We start from the raw sequence: 21183 nt of genomic DNA, 5'->3' as shown, positions 1-21183 counted from the left end.
CCGGTGTAGCTAGATCCGGTATGGTGTTGTAGATTTTCTAACGTGACTAGTTGTTGCTAGACAGCAGGTGAGAAAACTACAATGTTTCCCAAACAAAAGAGCGTTAATCGCCCGATAAACACATTAACGCCGTTAATAACGCGTTAAGCTGGCAGCACTAATATAAATAAATACACACACAGACTGAAGACCACACGGAGGACCGGGGCCTTCTCCCTTCCAACCCCCGAGCTCCACATCCTCTCCGCAGTCAAAGACCAAAAGCGCTGGTTTGAAAACTTTATTTGGAAGGTGGCAGTGAAGAGCCTTAATGGACGTACAGATTTAGATGTCTTTATAGATAGATTCAGATTCCTTCAGTGGGCAAACCGATCTGATATCCTTATTTGGTGTAGGGCTTCATCAGTCCTTATTTGGGCATAGGGCTTCAGGGGTCCTTATTTGGTCGTAGGTCTTCAGGAGTCCTTATTTGGGCGTAGGGCTTCAGGGGTCCTTATTTGGGCATAAGGCTTCAGGAGATCTTATTTGGGCATAGGGCTTCAGGAGTTCTTATTTGGGCGCAGGACTTCGGATGAACTTATTTGGGCCTAGGGCTTCAGGTGTCCATATTTGGGCGTAGGGCTTCAGGAGTCCTTATTTGGATATAGGGTTTCTGGGTTCCTTATTTGGGCGTAGGGCTTCAGGAGTACTTATTTGGGCGTAGGGCTTCAGGAGTCCTTATTTGAATGAATCAGGAGAAGGCGAGGTCAGCTGGCTCCTCTTCCTCAGGCTCAGTGACTAACTCATTCACCTGCAAGACACACAATAACTCATTCACCTACAAGAAACACAGTAACTCATTCACCTGCTAGACACACAATAACATATTCTGTGTGTGTTAATATGCACACACACACACAAATTATAAATCTATACATGTATATATTTATATATATATGTACGTATGGCCCTGCCCCTCTTCCTATGTACACATACATTCACACATATATGTGGATGTATGTACATATATAAACACATAAAACAATATATATTCTATCTGTACCTTGATGACCTCATCAGGTTGGTCTTCAAGTCGAAGCTGGTCTCCTGGTCTCAGCTCCACCATCACACGTCCATCTCCTGTGCACACACACACACACACACACACACACACACACACACACACACACACACACACACACACACACACACACACCACACACACACACACACACACACACACACACACACACACACACAACCAGCATTCTTGCGAGTACTTGTAGTATTTACTTGTTGTGTACAAAGGCCTTGTAGTAGTATTATTAGTAGTAGTACTTACCTAGTAGTATTAGCAGTACTGAGCTGAAGGCGTGTACTAAGGCCTTGTCTCTGACCCATCTCTGGAGCTTACTGTGTTTCTGCATACACACTGCTGGCCCTGCACACACACACACACACACACACACACACACACACACACACACACACACACACACACACACACACACACACACACACACACACACACACACACACACACACACACACACACACACACACACACACACACACACACGGTGTGTACTATGTGTACCAGGTGTGTAGTATGCGTACCAGGTGTGTAGTATGCGTACCAGGTGTGTAATATGTGTACCAGGTGTATACCAAGTGTGTACCAGACAGGGAGAAGGTCTCCTCTATGACGGCCACTCCTCTTGTTGAAACGCCATGTTGGGGAAACGACAGCTCCAGTAAACACCCATAGCGCAGCGTCGTCTGGCTCCTCCCACTGACCTCCTGGCTCCTCCCACTTACGTCCTGGCTCCTCCCACTGGCCTCATGGCCCTGCCCCTCTTCCAGAGAATCAGAAGGCAACACTTTCAGCTGAAACCAGGAAGTAACAAAGATCTTTAATTATTAGACATACAATTATTATTCATTTAAAGTGAGTTTACGGCGAGTAGGAAGGGTTTAGGTTGAGTGGGAGGAGTTTATGGCGAGTGGGAGGGGTTTAGGAGTGTCAATAGTACAATACTTACACCCAAAGAGAGAGGTTAAGCCTTGCCAGCATTCTATTTTTTTTAATACATAGGTTTTAGGATGCGATTTTATTGATAACATTAAAATAACTATCGATCAGCATTGAGTACAGATATGACTCGGTTGTTTTTAGCTAACCATCAATGAAAGCAAAACCGTACATTAATGATGCGTGTGGACCAGCCGTTGAAGCCCAGGCAGTGATTGGCCAGTTCCAGGCAGCGGGAGTGGCTTAGCAGCTGGTTGTCAAATTGGAGGAAGGGAGCCTGTCGGGTACTCAGTCTTACCTAAAACGTAACACAATTATATACACATGTGTGTCACACATGACAATTCTCTGTACACGCATTCATATAAGCAGCTGTATACACAAAGACTTAAATATACACACAGACTTATAGATGCACACATTTTCATTTGTGGCATTTAGCAGATGCATTTATCCCAACGGTTCCAACACCTACGGCAGAGTCAACCATGCAAGAGAGAGAGAGAGAGAGAGAGAGAGAGAGAGAGAGAGAGAGAGAGAGAGAGAGAGAGAGAGAGAGAGAGAGAGAGAGAGAGAGAGAGAGAGAGAGAGAGAGAGAGAGAGAGAGAGAGAGAGAGAGAGAGAGAGAGAGAGAGAGAGAGAGAGAGAGAGAGAGAGAGAGAGAGAGAGAGAGTCGAGGAGTGTGTAGAGGAGTGTGTACCTTGACAGGAGTGCTCTGGAACAGGAGGGTTCCATCAGTAGATCTCTGGGCCTGCAGGGCGTGTCTGGAGCAGTAGAACTTCACCAGCGAGTAGAAGCCAGGAGACACAGAGGGAGAGTTGGGGAGCACCTTGACCAGGAAGAGGGGTCCGAAGGAGGAGAACGCAGAGGACACCCTCTCCTAGAACCGTTATGGTTAGGGTAGTCAGGGTCAGGGTTAGAGTCAGGGTCAGGGGTCAACTCATAGATGTAGAGTTAGGGTTAGGGGTTAGCTCACATAGATGTAGGCGTGGCTGTAGCCGGCCTGGAGGTCCCATATGAAGAGAGCTTTGTTGCTTTCCGTCGGCGCTTTGAACTCTATAATGTCCACCTCCATCACCTACTCCTCCATCACCTACACCTGGAACCCACACACACGCATCTATATATTTAGAGAAACATGTGTAGAAATATATATTTTACATACATAAAAATATCAATCTAAAGACTCTGTGATCTAAAGACTCTAAAGACTTTGTTTGAGCAGGAAGACATATCCACCACACACACACACACACCAATATATATATATATATATATATATATATATATATGTATACATACTGTATATATATATACATAAATATAGACACATCTACATAAATAGCATTCTTAAGAGATTCTATTGTATTTTCGTTTCGTTTCAACAGAATGCTCAGATGTCACTCAGAGGTAGACCAGAACCGCTCGGTGTAGCGAAGCCTGACCTCAGCGTTACGTTTCAACAGCGTGGTTAACAGTGAAACCGGTTAACCACTGGATCTCTAGTCCAGAGCAGAATCAGAATGTAGCGGAGCCTGTACTTTAAAGCGAACACTAGGGGTGGGAATCTCTTGGCACCTCACGATTCGATTCGATTCCGATTATGAGCTCAACGATTCGATTCTGAAGCGATTATCGATGCATCTCGATGCAACCATTTTTTTTTATGTACATTTCCATGAGTGATTTTCAAAAATATATGTATTATACATCTGGGTTTGCTACTCAGAGTTTGCTGATCACTTCCTACTTTTGTGATGATCATTAAAGACATCAACAGATGAATTCACTTACCTAATATTTCATAAGAGAAAGCTTTTGTCACAAATATGACTTTCAATGAACAATGAAATAATAAATGCAGCTTGCATTAATTTATAATACAATAGGGAAGCATGCAAATAATGGGTTTCAGTTTTATTTTATTTCTAATCTTTCTTTTCTATGTCATTAAAGGAAAAGCTGCTCTTGAATTAGGAGTTTTTGTGTCTGGCTGTGAGTTTGCGCGCATGCTATGCGTAGGCTGAATTGCAATCGTGTCAAGACAAATCAGATTGGCCAATTAACACTGAAGATAAATTCAATAATTTTAAAATTATTATTATTATTATTATTAAACAAACAAAAAATTACGATTATTAATTTATCTGCATCGAGACAGAGTCGTTCTAGCGAGAATCGCGATGCATTGGAGAATCGATTAGTTCCCCCCCCCCCCCCTACTTATGGACATAGCAAGCTACGCATGATAAAGAAACCTGTATGCATAGAAATATCTATATAAAGACCTTTATGGAGCAAGGAGATATATAAACCACAAACCCATACATATATACATAGACATATGTATATTGTGCACTGTGTTGATATTTATAGTATGCATGTACATTTAAAATGAGATTAGAATGATTAAAGCTTACATCATTATGTGATGGATGTATTCATACAAATATTGGTTTAGTTTAAACCTTTTACCCATCTTTCTTAATGCCCGGTTACTTAAACTCTTAATGTATATGCTAATTAATTTCTCTTGTATTTTTGATATATTCAGGGTCACTGTTCTGATTGGAGGAACCCAGGACCAATCCGAAGATGATGATGACCCTCCACCATAGAAGCAGTAAACTTTCAGTGATGTGTGTGACTGTGAACACTTCTGCTTCTCTTATATTTCATTTATTAACATTATAACAGTGGCAACATTTATAAATAAAATATATTTATTTGGTTTATGTATTGAATCTGATTTTACTTTCATATTGAATAAGATTGCATTAGTTAGTCGTTGGTGGTCCACAGGGGATGGTAGTAATATAATAGTACTAGTTAGTGGGAGTTAGTCATGGTTACATGGAGGATACAGGGGATGATAGTAACATAGTAGGCTAGTACTAGTTAGTGGTAGTCAGTCGTCACATGGTTCATACAGGAGTTGGTACTAGTTAGTAGTAGTCGGGAGTGTTCATCGATGGTAAAGTTAAGAAAAAGCCTTACCTGAGAAGTCGGGTCTGTAGTCTAATTGATAGATAATATAAATATATTATATTTATAGATAGACATAAAGTGTATCGACATAACGCTCCGCTAGTTGGGTAAACAAAAGTTCCCGCGCCGATGACGTGCAACTAATGGCGTTTACGCAGCAAATGAGGAGCTGCTTCCTCTTCTACTTCCGGTCGCTTGGTGGCGCGTCACCGCTGCCGGCTGGATCGAAGTGGGAAGTCATTTATATACAGTATATACAGTGTGTAAGAGCCCTTAACAGGAAATAGGTTACATATGTATCTATATATATAATAACTTAAAATAGGATATTAATATAATAACATTTTTATCATATAAAACATTTGTTTCCTCGAGATATGTGATTGATTTTGATTCCATTCACTGAACTCCCTCCATCCCCTCCGATCCTCTATCGTAGATCAGAGGCTTCCCAGGCAATGCATTAGAAACTAATACAAACAGGACTCATTCAAAGGGTGAAGTAATGAAAGTGAAGAACCGCAGCTCTACCAGACTGAAAGGGAAAGTGAAAGCTGGCCGAGGCCTCAAACCATCAGGTCACCCATGTGACCTCCCTGACGTCAGCCAACGACATGAAGCAGAACGAATCACAAAACCTCAGCCATCATGACCATAATGGATATTATTATCAGGCTACTACGCCTAATTCATATTGGAGGCATCAATATCATAATTACTCATACTTACACATGTTATTTATACATGTTAACGTATAAATGTAATGTCATACATGTTACACATGTACAACACGTCTATAACATGTTATACATGAATTATAAATGTTATTATAAATATCCATTATAAATGTTGTGTCATGTTATGAATGTTTTGTCATGTTAAACATGTTACGTGCCCCCACATTCATGCAGATGAAGATGTATCCTGCCTTCTGTGGGAACCCGGTGAGGACGGCAGGGGGTCACACCACACCGGCCGGGTATGAAAAGCGGCCGGGGGTTCCCCGCCCTCACCTGTCTGTTCATCACCGGCCCCAGCACTCAGGCAGGCCACTACAGCGGCCCTCTGGGAGTATTTAAGAGAGGGACACGGAGCAGAAGAGACAAGCAGCAGAAGGTCTTCAGCTCACCCTGATCTACCTCACCCTGATCTACCTCACTCTGATCTACCTCACCCTGATCTACCTCACCCTCTACCTCACTCTGACCTACCTCACCCTGATCTACCTCACCCTGATCTACCTCACTCTGATCTACCTCACTCTGATCTACCTCACTCTGATCTACCTCACTCTGATCTACCTCACTCTGATCTACCTCACTCTGATCTACCTCACCCTCTACCTCAGCACATTGTTTCTTGCATGATGATGATGATGATGATGATGATGATGATGATGATGATGATGATGACGATGACGATGATGACGTCATCGGTGAGGGCGGAGCCCTTGTGCTCTTGGCTGAAGAAGGAAAGCACGCACTCTGAGAGCATGTTCCACCTGTGGAGCAACCGAAGCATGAGCACCCTGAAGACCCTGGTAACACACACACACCTGACACACAGTATACGCACGCGCACACACACACACACACGCACACCTGACACACATACACACACACACAGATGCACATCTAGGTTTCTCTCTCTCTGCATCATATGTCTCTCAATATCTCTCTCTCTCTCTCTCTCCCTCTCCCTCTCCCTCTCCCTCTCTCTCTCTCTCTCTCTCTCTCTCTCTCTCTCTCTCTCTCTCTCTCTCTCTCTCTCTCTCTCTCTCTCTCTCTCTCCAGGGTAACAGTACAGCAGGCCTGGAGGTCTCTCTCCCATTGTTCCCACAGCGGCAGTACGACCAGGCCGGCCACCTCACAGTACGTCACGTATTATTATCAATATTATTATTAATATTAATATTAATATTGTAACTATTATCATTATTATTAATAATAATAGTATAAATATGATAGATATTGGTATGTCAGCATTAACAGTAGTATTTCATTAGCAGGTATCACAGCAGTACTGTAGCAGCATACAGTATTTCATTGGCAGGCATTACATTAGAAGGTTCTGATAGTACTGTAGCAGTATTAACAGTAGTATTTCATTGGCAGGTATTACATTAGAAGGTTCTGATAGTACTGTAGCAGTATTAACAGTAGTATTTCATTGGCAGGTATTACATTAGCAGGTTCTGATAGTACTGTAGCAGTATTAACAGTAGTATTTCCACAGGCGGGGCAGAAGGTGGTGTTACTGTCAGAGATGTTTGGCGCCTTGCTGAACGTATCCGTCGCCTGGAGTTCAAACATCAGCAGCAGCTCACAGCCGCGCATCGACCGCTTCAACAGCGACCTCCACAGGCAGAGGACTGAACTACAGCAGTGTGTATGTAATACAGACGCAACGTAACCCACCGACACACTAGACACTAGAGCCACATAGACACACACGTATAAACTACACAACACTTAACAGTTTGCCTAGCAACAATCAATAACACAACCAGACACTTGTAACGACAACAATATGGCCGACCACCGATACAGAGACTAATATGTCAAAATATCATTGTGTGTGTGTGTGTAGGTTAATTTGCTGAGTTCGTCCTCGTCCTCCTCTGTCACCAAACTGACAAAGAGAATCAAAGTTCACCTGAAAGCCCTGAAGAAGTGTCTCCATCAACAAGTAGGAACAAGAGCTATCTATCTCTATACATCTATGTTAATCACAGGCCTTGATCTATATATATATATATATATATATATATATATATCTATATATATATATATATGATAGTGTAGTGAGAGAAGTTATGTTGGGGTTAGATAGTGTTTCTAGAGGAGTGCCTTGGGGTTAGATAGTGTTTCTAGAGGAGTGCCTTGGGGTTAGATAGTGTTTCTAGAGGAGTGCCTTGGGGTTAGATAGTGTTTCTAGGAGTGCCTTGGGGTTAGATAGTGTTTCTAGAGGAGTGCCTTGGGGTTAGATAGTGTTTCTAGGAGTGCCTTGGGGTTAGATAGTGTTTCTAGAGGAGTGCCTTGGGGTTAGATAGTGTTTCTAGAGGAGTGTCTTGGGGTTAGATAGTGTTTCTAGGAGTGCCTTGGGGTTAGATAGTGTTTCTAGGAGTGCCTTGGGGTTAGATAGTGTTTCTTGACGCTGTGTCTTCTTCCATCAGGACCTTCTGAGATCCTCCCTGTTAGCCCACCTGGTCAGACTGGACCTGCTGGCCTCTTCCATCTCCCCCTGATCGGGTTAGGGAGACTCATCTCTAACCGGTCTCTAACCCATCTCTAACTCATCTCTAACCGGTCTCTAACCGGTCTCTAACCCATCTCTCCCTGATCCTTCAAATGTCTTCATTGCCCGTAACATGTATATTATTACCAGTCATTACACACATTTGTTTTTTATTATTATGATGCAATAATCAGATTTTGTGTGGTTATATTTATATATTTAAAATACATTCATGTGTTTTTGTATTGAATACAAGAATCGTTCCTCTATGATCTGCTTTTGATACTTTAATAAAGTTGTACTTTATTTAAATGTCTTCCCTGTCGTTTCTTTAAAATTATTCCAACCGATTCCTAAGGGACTTTAATAATAACTGTGCATATAAATAAATGTGAATAAGTGCTATAGCTAATTCACCTGCAAGACACTAAGTAACTTATTCACCTGCAAGAAACACAATAACTCATTCACCTACAAGACACACAATAACTCATTCACCTCCTAGACAAACAATAACTCATTCACCTACAAGACACACAATAACATATTCTTTCTGTGTTTATATGCGCACACACACACACACACACACACACACACACACACACACACACACACACACACACACACACACACACACACACACACACACACACACACACACACACACACACACACACACACACACACACACACAGTTACATTTAGGGTGTGTACCGGGTTTGTACCAGGCGTGTACCAGGTATGTACCAGGTGTGTACAATTTGTACCAGGTGTGTACTATGTGTACCAGGTGTGTACTATGTGGACCAAGTCGGTTGCACCAGCAGAACGTAAAGCCGATCATAAGTTCGGGTGTAAATTCCGCCTTAACCCTACGCTCGACGTAGCTAGTGTCAAACTAAAGGTGTTCTAAATTTTGGTTGCACCACCATAACTTAAGTTGTAACGTTACTAGTAGTGCATAAATAGTACCAGTGTCGCTTTTAATGACGTTTAGATAATTTCAAGCCAATCATTGACAGCTATATTGGAAATACCGGCAAGTTTCCACCTTATCCGAGTGAAGACGCGTTAGCACCCAAATGAGAGGGCAAACAAAACAGTTTCAGTGTTTTATTCTCTAAAATTTGCTTGGACGGTATTGGCGTGAGGTTAAGCTATTTGATGGGCGGATTTTATAATAAATAAATAAATATAATATTCCGCCCGCAAAACCGAAATCGCGCATATAATTCAACATCGTCATAATAAAGAAATGGATCGATACGGTCACGGAAAATCCGTTCCCGGCGCAAACCGCGTTGAAACTCCTCTTCCCATTGCTCAAAACGAATAGCCATCTTTACCCTGCGTTAGTGTTGAAATCTTTTTACGTTTTTTTCTTTTAACGGTTCTTTATCGTTAGTATGGAACTTATACCAGCTAGAGGGGAGGTGTAAAATATAAGTTATAACTTAGTGTTACGTTGAAACTATCTACTTGGTGCAACTGCTATTTTTTTAGTAGAGTGTAAAGTCGAACGTTTGGGTGATTTACGTTCAACGTAGCCTAAGTGGGACCTTACGTTCTGCTGGTGCAACCAGCTGCAGGTGTGTAACAGGTGTGTACAAGGTGTTTACTATGTGTGTACCAGGTGTGTACTAGGTGTGCACCAGGTGTTTACTATATGTATGTACTATTCATGCAGCTCCAGTAAACACCTGTAGCGCAGCGTCGTCTTGCTCCTCCCACTGACCTTCGGGCTCCTCCCACTTACCTCCTGGCTCCTCCCATTGGCCTCATGGCTCTGCCCCTCTTCCAGAGAATCAGAAGGCAACACTTTCAGCTGAAACCATACAATTATTTTTTATTTAAAGCGAGTTTACGGCGAGTAGGAAGGGTTTAGGGTGAGTGGGAGGTCGTTTATGGCGAGAGGGAGGGGTTTAGGAGTGTCAATAGTACGATTCTTGTACCCAAAGAGAGTTTAGGGCTTGCCAGCATTTACTTTTTTTTAATACGTAGGATTCAGGATGCGATTTTAATGATAACATTTAAATAACTATCGATCAGCATTGAGTACAGATATTACTCGGTTGTTTTTAGCTAACTAGCAATGAAAGCAAAATCGTACATTAATGATGCGTGTGGACCAGCCGTTGAAGCCCAGGCAGTGATTGGCCAGTTCCAGGCAGCGGGAGTGGCTTTGCAGCTGGTTGTCAAATTGGAGAAAGGGAGCCTGTCGGGTACTGAGTCTTACCTAAAACGTAACACAATTATATACACATGTGTGTCTACACATGACAATTCTCTGTACACACATTCATATAAGCAACTGTATACACAAAGACCTAAATATACACACACACACACATGTAGATGCACACATTTTCATTTACGGCATTTAGCAGACGCATTTATCCAAACGGTTCCAACACCAACGGCAGAGTCAACCATGCAAGAAAGAGAGAGAGAGAGAGAGAGAGAAAGAGAGAGAGAAAGAGAGAAAGAGAGAAAGAGAGAGAGAGAGAGAGAGAGAGAGAGAGAGAGAGAGAGAGAGAGAGATACAGAGAGATACAGAGAGAGACAGAGATACAGAGAGGGAGAGAGACAGAGAGAGAGATACAGAGAGAGACAGAGAGACAGAGTCACAGTGAGACAGACAGACAGACAGACAGACAGACAGACAGACAGACAGACAGACAGACAGACAGACAGACAGACAGACAGACAGACAGACAGACAGACAGACAGACAGACAGACAGACAGACAGACAGACAGACAGACAGACAGACAGACAGACAGACAGACAGTGAGCGAGAGATACCGAGAGAGAGGGAGAGACAGAGTGTGTCGAGGAGTGTGTAGAGGAGTGTGTACCTTGACAGGAGTGCTCTGGAACAGGAGGGTTCCATCAGTAGATCTCTGGGCCTGCAGGGCGTGTCTGGAGCAGTAGAACTTCACCAGCGAGTAGAAGCCAGGAGACACAGAGGGAGAGTTGGGGAGCACCTTGACCAGGAAGAGGGGTCCGAAGGAGGAGAACGCAGAGGACACCCTCTCCTAGAACCGTCATGGTTAGGGTAGTCAGGGTCAGGGTTAGAGTTAGGGTCAGGGGTCAACTCATAGATGTAGAGTTAGGGTTAGGGGTTAGCTCACATAGATGTAGGCGTGGCTGTAGCCGGCCTGGAGGTCCCATATGAAGAGAGCTTTGTTGCTTTCCGTCTGCGCTTTGAACTCTATAATGTCCACCTCCATCACCTACTCCTCCATCACCTACACCTGGAACCCACACACACGCATCTATATGTTTAGAGAAACATGTGTAGAAATATATATTTTACATACATAAAAACATCAATCTAAAGACTCTGTGATCTAAAGACTCTAAAGACTTTGTTTGAGCAGGAAGATATATCCACCACACACACACATCAATATATATATATATATATATATTACACATACTTACACATACATATATATATATATATATATATTAGAGCTGTCAAGCGATTAAAATATTTAATCGTGATTAATCGCATTAACGTCATAGTTAACTCACGATTAATCGCGATTAATCACAAATTATTTTTCAATGCTAAATATCCCTTGATTTATTTTTCCCATAATTCTTCTCATTTTAATTCTCTTATCAACATGGTGAAGTGCATCAGCTTGCCTTGTGCAAATGATTTTTTATTGATAACAACATTGGCATATACTGATCAAAACAGGACGATACAAAAAAAGAGCCTATAGTGCAATTAAACGACTGCTTTGAACAAATGTAATTTGAACATAGCAGTCAGGCTACTACTTCTTTGTTTTGAGCCAAAGAAAAAAAATAAATAAATAAAAGGATTGCGTTAATCGCGCAATAATTTTTTTAACGCCGTTAAAATTGGTTTGCGTTAACGACGTTAATAACGCGTTTAACTGACAGCTCTAATATATATATATATATACATATATATATACATACATACTGTATATATATATGCATAAATATAGACACATCTACATCTATAGCATTCTTAAGAGATTCTATTGTATTTTCGTTTCGTTTCAACAGAATGCTCAGATGTCACTCAGAGGTAGACCAGAACTGCTCGGTGTAGCGAAGCCTGACCTCAGCGTTACGTTTCAACAGCGTGGTTAACAGTGAAACCGGTTAACCACTGGATCTCTAGTCCAGAGCAGAATCAGAATGTAGCGTAGCCTGTACTTTAAAGCGAACACTAGGGGTGGGAATCTCTCGGCACCTCACAATTCGATTCGATTCCGATTATGAGGTCAACGTTACGTTTCTGAAGCGATTATCGATGAATCTCGATGCAACAATTTTTATGTACATTTCCATGCGTGATTTTCAAAAATATATGTATTATACATCTGGGTTTGCTACTCAGAGTTTGCTGATCACTTCCTACTTTTGTGATGATCATTAAAGACATCAACAGATGAATTCACTTATCTAATATTTCATAAGAGAAAGCTTTTGTCACAAATATGACTTTCTATGAACAATGAAATAATCAATGCAGCTTGCATTATAATACAATATGGAAGCCTGCAAATAATAGGTTTCAGTTTTATCTTATTTCTAATCTTTCTTTTCTATGTCATTAAAGGAAAAGCTGCTCTTGAATTAGAAGGAGTTTTTGTGTCTGGCTGTGAGTTTGCGGTCATGCTATGCGTAGGCCGAATCGCAATCGTGTCAAGACAAATCAGATTGGCCAATACACACATAAATTCAATAATTTTAAAATTATTATTATTATTATTAAACAAACCAAAAATTACGATTATTAATTTATCTGCATCGAAACAGAGTCGTTCTAGCGAGAATCGCGATGCATTGGAGAATCGATTAGATCACCCCCCCTACTTATGGACATAGCAAGCTACGCATGATAAAGAAACCTGTATGCATAGAAATATCTATATAAAGACCTTTATGGAGCAAGGAGATATATCAACCACAAACGCATACATATATACATAGACATATGTATATTGTGCACTGTGTTGATATTTATAGTATGCATGTACATTTAAAATGAGATTAGAATGATTAAAGCTTAGATCATTATGTGATGGATGTATTCATACAAATATTTGTTTAGTTTAAACCTTTCACCCATCTTTCTTAATGCCCGGTTACTTAAACTCTTAATGTATATGCTAATTAATTGTTCTTGTATTTTTGATATATTCAGGGTCACTGTTCTGATTGGAGGAACACAGGACCAATCCGACCAATCTGTTGGTGAAAATGATGAAGAAGATAAAATAGAACACAAAATCCTATTTACAGATGTTTGAATTTTTGTTTGAATTTTTTTCAGGTTATAATCTCTTTTTTCAGTGTTGCAAAACCTTTTTTACAAGGTGTTGAGTTTTCAAACCCAGACTTACAAACCTTTGAAACTTTTTTTTTCAGGTTTGAATTATGGCAGGAAACTGGCTCCATAGACATAAAGTGTATCGACATAACGCTCCGCTAGTTGGGTAAACAAAAGTTCCCGCGCCGATGACGTGCAACTAATGGCGTTTACGCAGCAAATGAGGAGCTGCTTCCTCTTCTACTTCCGGTCGATTGGTGGCGTGTCACCGCTGCCGGCTGGATCGAAGTGGGAAGTCATTTATATACAGTATATACACAGTGTGTAAGAGCCCTTAACAGGAAATAGGTTACATATATATCTATATATATAATAACTTAAAATAGGATATTAATATAATAACACATATTTATCATATAAAACATTTGTTTCCTTGAGATATGTGATTGATTTTGATTCCATTCACTGAACTCCCTCCATCCCCTCCGATCCTCTATTGTACATCAGAGGCTTCCCAGGCAATGCATTAGAAACTAATACAAACAGGACTCATTCAAAGGGTGAAGTAATGAAAGTGAAGAACCGCACGCTCTACCAGACTGAAAGGGAAAGTGAAAGCTGGCCGAGGCCTCAAACCATCAGGTCACCCATGTGACCTCCCTGACGTCAGTCAACGACATGAAGCAGAACGAATCACAAAACCTCAGCCATCATGACCATAATGGATATTATTATCAGGCTACTACGCCTAATTCACATTGGAGGCATCAATATCATAATTACTCATACTTACACATGTTATTTATACATGTTAACGTATAAATGTAATGTCATACATGTTACACATGTACAACACGTCTATAACATGTTATACATGAATTATAAATGTTATTATAAATATCCATTATAAATTTTGTGTCATGTTATGAATGTTGTGTCATGTTAAACATGTTACGTGCCCCAACACACATTCATGCAGATGAAGATGCATCCTGCCTTCTGTGGGAACCCGGTGAGGACGGCTGGGGGTCACACCACACCGGCCGGGTATGAAAAGCGGCCGGGGGTTCCCCGCCCTCACCTGTCTGTTCATCACCGGCCCCAGCACTCAGGCAGGCCACTACAGCGGCCCTCTGGGAGTATTTAAGAGAGGGACACGGAGCAGAAGAGACAAGCAGCAGGAGGTCTTCAGCTCACCCTGATCTACCTCACCCTGATCTACCTCACCCTGATCTACCTCACTCTGATCTACCTCACCCTGATCTACCTCACCCTGATCTACCTCACTCTGATCTACCTCACCCTGATCTACCTCACTCTGATCTACCTCACCCCGATCTACCTCACTCTGATCTACCTCACCCTATACCTCAGCAAATTGTTTCTTGCATGATGATGATGATGATGATGATGATGATGATGATGACGATGACGATGATGACGTCATCGGTGAGGGCGGAGCCCTTGTGCTCTTGGCTGAAGAAGGAAAGCACGCACTCTGAGAGCATGTTCCACCTGTGGAGCAACCGAAGCATGAGCACCCTGAAGACCCTGGTAACACATACACACTGTGACCTGACACACAGTATACGCACACACACACACACACACACACACACACACACACACACACACACACACACACACACACACACACACACACACACACACACACACACACACACACACACACACACACACACACACACACACACACACACACCTGACACACATACACACACACACACACGCACAGATGCACATCTAGGTTTCTCTCTCTTTGCATCATATGTCTCTCACTATCTCTCTCTCTCTCTCTCTCTCTCTCTCTCTCTCTCTCTCTCTCTCTCTCTCTCTCTCTCTCTCTCTCTCTCTCTCTCTCTCTCTCTCTCTCTCCAGGGTAACAGTACAGCAGGCCTGGAGGTCTCTCTCCCATTGTTCCCACAGCGGCAGTACGACCAGGCCGGCCACCTCACGGTACGTCACGTATTATCTTCAATATTATTATTAATATTAATATTGTAACTATTATTATTAATAATAATAATAGTATAAATGTGATCAATATTAGTATGTCAGCATTAACAGTAGTATTTCGTATCGCAGCAGTACTGTAGCAGTATACAGTATTTCATTAGCAGGCATTACATTAGCAGGTTCTGATAGTACTGTAGCAGTATTAACAGTAGTATTTCCACAGGCGGGGCAGAAGGTGTTGTTACTGTCAGAGACGTTTGGCGCCTTGCTGAACGTATCCGTCGCCTGGAGTTCAAACATCAGCAGCAGCTCACAGCCGCGCATCGACCGCCTCAACAGCGACCTCCACAGGCAGAAGACTGAACTACAGCAGTGTGTATGTAATACAAACGCAACGTAACCCACCGACACACTAGACACTAGAGCCACATAGACACACACGTATAAACTACACAACACTTAACAGTTTGCCTAGCAACAATCAATAACACAACCAGACACTTGTGACGACAACAATATGGCCGACCACCGATACAGAGACTAATATGTCAAAATATCATTGTGTGTGTGTGTGTAGGTTAATTTGCTGAGTTCGTCCTCGTCCTCCTCCGTCACCAAACTGACAAAGAGAATCAAAGTTCACCTGAAAGCCCTGAAGAAGTGTCTCCATCAACAAGTAGGAACAGGAGCGATCTATCTCTATATATCTATGTTAATCACAGGCCTTGATCTATATATATATATATATATATATATATATATATATATATATATATATATATATGATAGTGTAGTGAGAGAAGTTATGTTGGGGTTAGATAGTGTTTCTAGAGTAGTGCCTTGGGGTTAGATAGTGTTTCTAGAGGAGTGCCTTGGGGTTAGATAGTGTTTCTAGGAGTGCCTTGGGGTTAGATAGTGTTTCTAGGAGTGCCTTGGGGTTAGATAGTGTTTCTAGGAGTGCCTTGGGGTTAGATAGTGTTTCTATGAGTGCCTTGGGGTTAGATAGTGTTTCTAGAGGAGTGCCTTGGGGTTAGATAGTGTTTCTAGAGGAGTACCTTGGGGTTAGATAGTGTTTCTAGGAGTGCCTTGGGGTTAGATAGTGTTTCTTGACGCTGTGTCTTCTTCCATCAGGACCTCCTGAGATCCTCCCTGTTAGCCCACCTGGTCAGACTGGACCTGCTGGCTTCTTCCATCTCCCCCTGATCGGGTTAGGGAGACTCATCTCTAACCGGTCTCTAACCGGTCTCTAACTCATCTCTAACCGGTCTCTAACCGGTCTCTAACCGGTCTCTAACCGGTCTCTAACCGGTCTCTAACCGGTCTCTAACTCATCTCTCCCTGATCCTTCAAATGTCTTCATTGCCCGTAACATGTATATTATTACCAGAGTCATTACACACATTTGTGTTTTATTATTATGATGCAATAATCAAATTTTCTGTGGTTATATTTATATATTTAAAATACATTCATGTTGTTTTGTATTGAATACAAGAATCGTTCCTCTATGATCTGCTTTTGATACTTTAATAAAGTATTTTTTAATCTTTATTTAAATGTCTTCCCTGTCGTTTCTTTAAACTTATTCCAACTGTTTCCAAAGGGACTTTAATAATAACTTTGCATGCATAAATAAACGTGAATAAGTGCTAGAAGGCAAGAAATATAAAACATCCATCACAGTAAAACCCATTGTGGACCCGACAGGTTGACCCCCCGCCCCCCTGCTGAGGGCGGGGGTTCTTAGGCCCAATCCCATTTCTACCCCTTACCCCTTCCCCTTACCCCTTCAAAACAAGGGGGAGGGGTAAGGGGAAGGGGTAAGGGGTAGAAATGGGATTGGGCCCTAGTCACCTGCTCTGTCTCTCTGCTGCCCTCCTCTGGTCTGGAGAGGGGGCGCTTCTGACCCGTGTGAAGGAGTCACACGGGTTCCGGTTCTAGGTAGTGCGAGGGTTTGTTGTTATGACAGGGTTGATGTCGTGTTGTGCGTGTGTGTGTGTGTGATGTTGTGTGGTAGGATGTGTGTGTGTGGCTGCCGCCCCCTGATCGTCTCCCCCACCTGATGTCAGGGGTCCCCTCAGGGAACCTGTGGGGGAAGACCACCTGACTCAGGGATCCAGACACTCCTAGTGGAGGCCCCCCCTCGACCAGCCTGGACAGGGGCCGGCTGAGTCGAGGCGTAGAGGAGGGGAGCTGCTCATGGTCAGGGCTCGGGTGATCGTAAGGGTCTGCAGCAGAGGCCACAGCTCGATTATTAGGGTTAGGGTTAAGGTTAGTCCTAGGGTTAGGGTTAAGTTTAGGCCTATGAGGGTTAAGGTTAGGCCTAGGGTTAGGTTTAGAGTTAAGGTTAGGGTTAGGGTTAAGGTTAGTCCTAGGGTTAGGGTCAAGTTTAGGCCTATGAGGGTTAATGACAACTGGTATTGATGATGTCACATCACATGTATAAATGGTATCACAACATGTAAAACACCACAACAACTGGTATTAATGACATCACAATAACTGGTTGGATGATAGAGAAGAGACAGGAAGATAGAGTGATGATAGAGTTGAACGTTATTGCCATAAATCATTTATATATGTCAACAACAGCAAGTTTCCACAACTATTATAATTAATATGCGACTACTATTGAGTGTAAATCTGAATCTTAACCAAACTACGAGGAGCCAGTTTCAAATCAGGACAGGTCCCTTAAACCCCCAACTAACAAGCAGGTGCAAATCCAAAGCTAGGATATTCATTTAGCGAACAGCATTAGCCAGCGTGTCTGGTAATGGGTCTTACTGGAGATTCAGAGCCTAAACCAAATTGTTCATTGTATTCTCCAAGGCCTTCTCGTCATACTCTACCACCTGCTCACATGTGTTTCCATAGTACGGGTACACACACTCACATGCAATCACAGCTAACAGAGCCTTACACTGGCTCCCATTCTGACACGGTGACTGGTAGCAGCGATCAGCGTTCAGGATCTCCTCGTCACTCTTTATCATCACCCTAAAGTGGGACCAGCCGTCACATCTCCCCTTGTATTCGTAAGACTCCTCAGACTCATTCGGATCTGTATCTTCCGGAGCACTTTCAGCCTTTTTATTTTTTTCCTCAGAATCACTGTTGCTCTTGAATCTATAGTAATGAATCGCGGTGATTTTCTCCAATAATTTACACCGTTCTAATTTCTCCTGCAGACTATTGCATCGAAGTAAAATACGTAGGAAACTTAACTTTAGACAGTTTTCAATTTCCATTTTAATACTTGGAGCTTTAGTGTGTTTGCCTTTACGCTGCCGAGCTGCAGCTACAGTCAGTGCTGGTCCAGTTCTCACAATGAACTCTTTGGAGAGGACATGTTTCGTAAAATGTGTCAACACGTTATTGTCTGTCTCGTACACAATCACCATCCAGTCATACCTGAAATGCTTTTCTGACAAATACTCCCTGATGGCCTTAGCCATCTCTCTAGGTTTAGTGTATTCTGCATTGTACATCTTATAATCAAAATCTTGCTTGATGTACGTTGTGTCTGTATCAAAGCATTTCAACAGCAGGGCTTTATGGAGATCCATTACGCCATTGTAGTAGTATTGCACGTTAGAAACAATCTTTGTTTTGCTATAATCATCATTATTATATCGATACAAGCGTACATTCATGATAAGGCGTTTGAACATGAGAAGATTGACATGGGCTTGTATAGCATCTATTCTATCCTCATGACAACGAGTCTCTTCACCAATGGTGTTGTAAACTCTCTCAATAAATGACTCTTTCCTTTGAATTAATGAAAATAGGGAATACAGGTTAGTTTCACCTATCGAGATGGCTTTAAAATGTTTCTCCATTTGATCTTCTGGTACCTTCTTTAATGTTTTACTATAGTCACTGAAGCGCTCATATTCTACCCAGGCATTATTGATGGATAGTTCTATTTGGCCATACATGTGTTTCGCTTGTTCTACACGAATACATGATTTTACTTCCGTTAGAGCGCGTTGTATGCTTTGCATTTTTTGCATGACTTTTTTAAAGTCAGGGTTCCCTATCAATGCTTTCACGACGGCGGTCACAGTTCCAGCAACTGGGGTACCATAGATTTCGATCAAATTGAGCCATGTTGTCAGGATTTCCGGATTGTCTCGTAGCAATTCGAATGACTTTTCAGCTATATCTTTGATTTTCTCCACAGTCTTGCCTGCAGACGAGGGCTGGATGTTCACTGATGACATCATCATCATCATCAGCAGCAGCAGCAATGCTGGGGACGCCATGACTGAAAGAGAAGCACACGACAGTAGTACTAACAAAATACTAATACTGTACTAAGATAATACTAATACTGTGCTACCATAATACTAATACTGTACTAGCATAATACTATTACTGTACTAACATAATACTAACACTGTGCTTTCATAATACTAATACTGTACTAACATAATACTAAAACTGTCCTAACATAATACTAACACTACTACTAAGATAATACTAACACTGTACTAACATAATACTAATACTGTACTATAATACTAATACTGTACGAAGATAGTACTAAAACTTTACTAACATAACACTAATACTGTACTAACATAATACCAATAGGCCTACTGTACTAACATTATACTAAAACTGTCCTAACATAATACTAACACTGTACTACTAAGATAATACTAACACTGTACTAACATTATACTAATACTGTACTAACATAATACTAATACTGTACTATAATACTAATACTGTACGAAGATAGTACTAAGACTTTACTAATGTAATACTTACACTGTATCAATGTAATACTGTACTAAGATAGTACTAACACTGTGCTAAGATAGTACTAACACTGTACTATGATAGTACAAAGACTGTACTTACATATCCCTTGCATAGTACTCACATTACTAACTGTTCTAAAAACCATACTTACATACTACTAACAGTGTATTAGCACAGTAGTAACACTGTACTCACATTGTACTAACACAGTTCTGACATAGTACTGTAATACATTGTACTGTACATAGTAAATTATATAATACAACATACCTTCAGAGACGGAGTCTAGCAGCTCCGCTGGTTGGCCGGTTGTTGTTCTGGCTGGTTGTTGTTCTGGCTGGTTGTTGGTCTGGCTGGTTGTTGTTCTGGCTGGTTGTTGTTCTGCTTGGTGGTTTGAGTCTGGCTGCTGGTTGGAGTCTGGTTGGTGGTTGGAGTCTGGCTGGTTGTTGTTCTGGCTGGTTGTTGTTCTGGCTGGTTGTTGGTCTGGCTGGTTGTTGTTCTGGCTGGTTGTTGTTCTGGCTGGTTGTTGTTCTGGCTGGTTGTTGTTCTGGCTGCTGGGTTGAGTCTGGTTGGTGGTTTGAGTCTGGTTGGTGGGTTGAGTCTGGTTGGTGGGTTGAGTCTGGTTTGTGGTTTGAGTCTGGCTGGTGGTTTGAGTCTGGTTGGTGGGTTGAGTCTGGCTGCTGGGTTGAGTCTGGTTGGTGGTTGGAGTCTGGTTGGTGGTTTGAGTCTGGTTGGTGGTTTGAGTCTGGTTGGTGGTTTGAGTCTGGTTGGTGGTTTGAGTCTGGTTGGTGGTTTGAGTCTGGCTGCTGGGTTGAGTCTGGCTGCTGGGTTGAGTCTGGCTGGTGGTTGAGTCTGGCTGCTGGGTTGAGTCT

At 42.0% G+C, this 21183-nt stretch overlaps 3 protein-coding genes across 4 annotated transcripts in view; all 3 read right to left on the bottom strand.

Annotated features, from left to right (window-relative positions):
* Positions 1–265: 265 nt before the first annotated feature.
* LOC130405642 (RAD52 motif-containing protein 1-like) lies at positions 266–5145 on the bottom strand. Of its 2 annotated transcripts, none has more exons than XM_056610820.1 (8): positions 5009–5145; positions 2988–3110; positions 2712–2891; positions 2184–2309; positions 1659–1866; positions 1322–1420; positions 1043–1119; positions 266–790 (listed from the first exon to the last, which is right to left on the bottom strand). In XM_056610820.1, the coding sequence occupies exons 2-8, from the start codon at positions 3084–3086 to the stop codon at positions 731–733; spliced, it is 849 nt and encodes a 282-aa protein (XP_056466795.1). In that variant the 5' UTR covers positions 3087–3110; positions 5009–5145; the 3' UTR covers positions 266–730. The 2 variants fall into 2 exon arrangements, with proteins under 2 accessions (XP_056466795.1, XP_056466799.1); XM_056610824.1 differs by having other exon boundaries at positions 272–790; positions 2988–3131; positions 5009–5139.
* Positions 5146–9911: 4766 nt separating this feature from the next.
* Positions 9912–11483, bottom strand: LOC130403716 (RAD52 motif-containing protein 1-like). Its single transcript, XM_056608141.1, is given in 4 exon segments — positions 9912–10061; positions 10347–10472; positions 11094–11273; positions 11370–11483. Coding segments are annotated over 4 exon segments (570 nt in total).
* A 6694-nt stretch (positions 11484–18177) lies between these two features.
* The window catches only part of LOC130403694 (uncharacterized), a 3206-nt gene continuing 200 nt past the window's right edge, over positions 18178–21183 (bottom strand). Inside the window, exons 2-3 of the mRNA XM_056608122.1 lie at positions 20582–21183; positions 18178–19793 (exon numbers count right to left, since the gene is read on the bottom strand). The exon at positions 20582–21183 is cut by the window's right edge and continues 2 nt beyond it. Of these exons, the coding sequence (XP_056464097.1) occupies positions 18337–19793; positions 20582–21183 (2059 nt within the window). The 3' untranslated portion in view covers positions 18178–18336. The remainder of the gene's footprint in view (positions 19794–20581) is intronic.

The sequence above is a fragment of the Gadus chalcogrammus genome, chromosome 2, assembly GCF_026213295.1.
Source record: "Gadus chalcogrammus isolate NIFS_2021 chromosome 2, NIFS_Gcha_1.0, whole genome shotgun sequence".
In the NCBI taxonomy this organism is placed as follows: domain Eukaryota; kingdom Metazoa; phylum Chordata; class Actinopteri; order Gadiformes; family Gadidae; genus Gadus; species Gadus chalcogrammus.
Note: the sequence above shows the minus strand (reverse complement) of the source record. Positions and strands in the feature narration are given on the sequence as shown.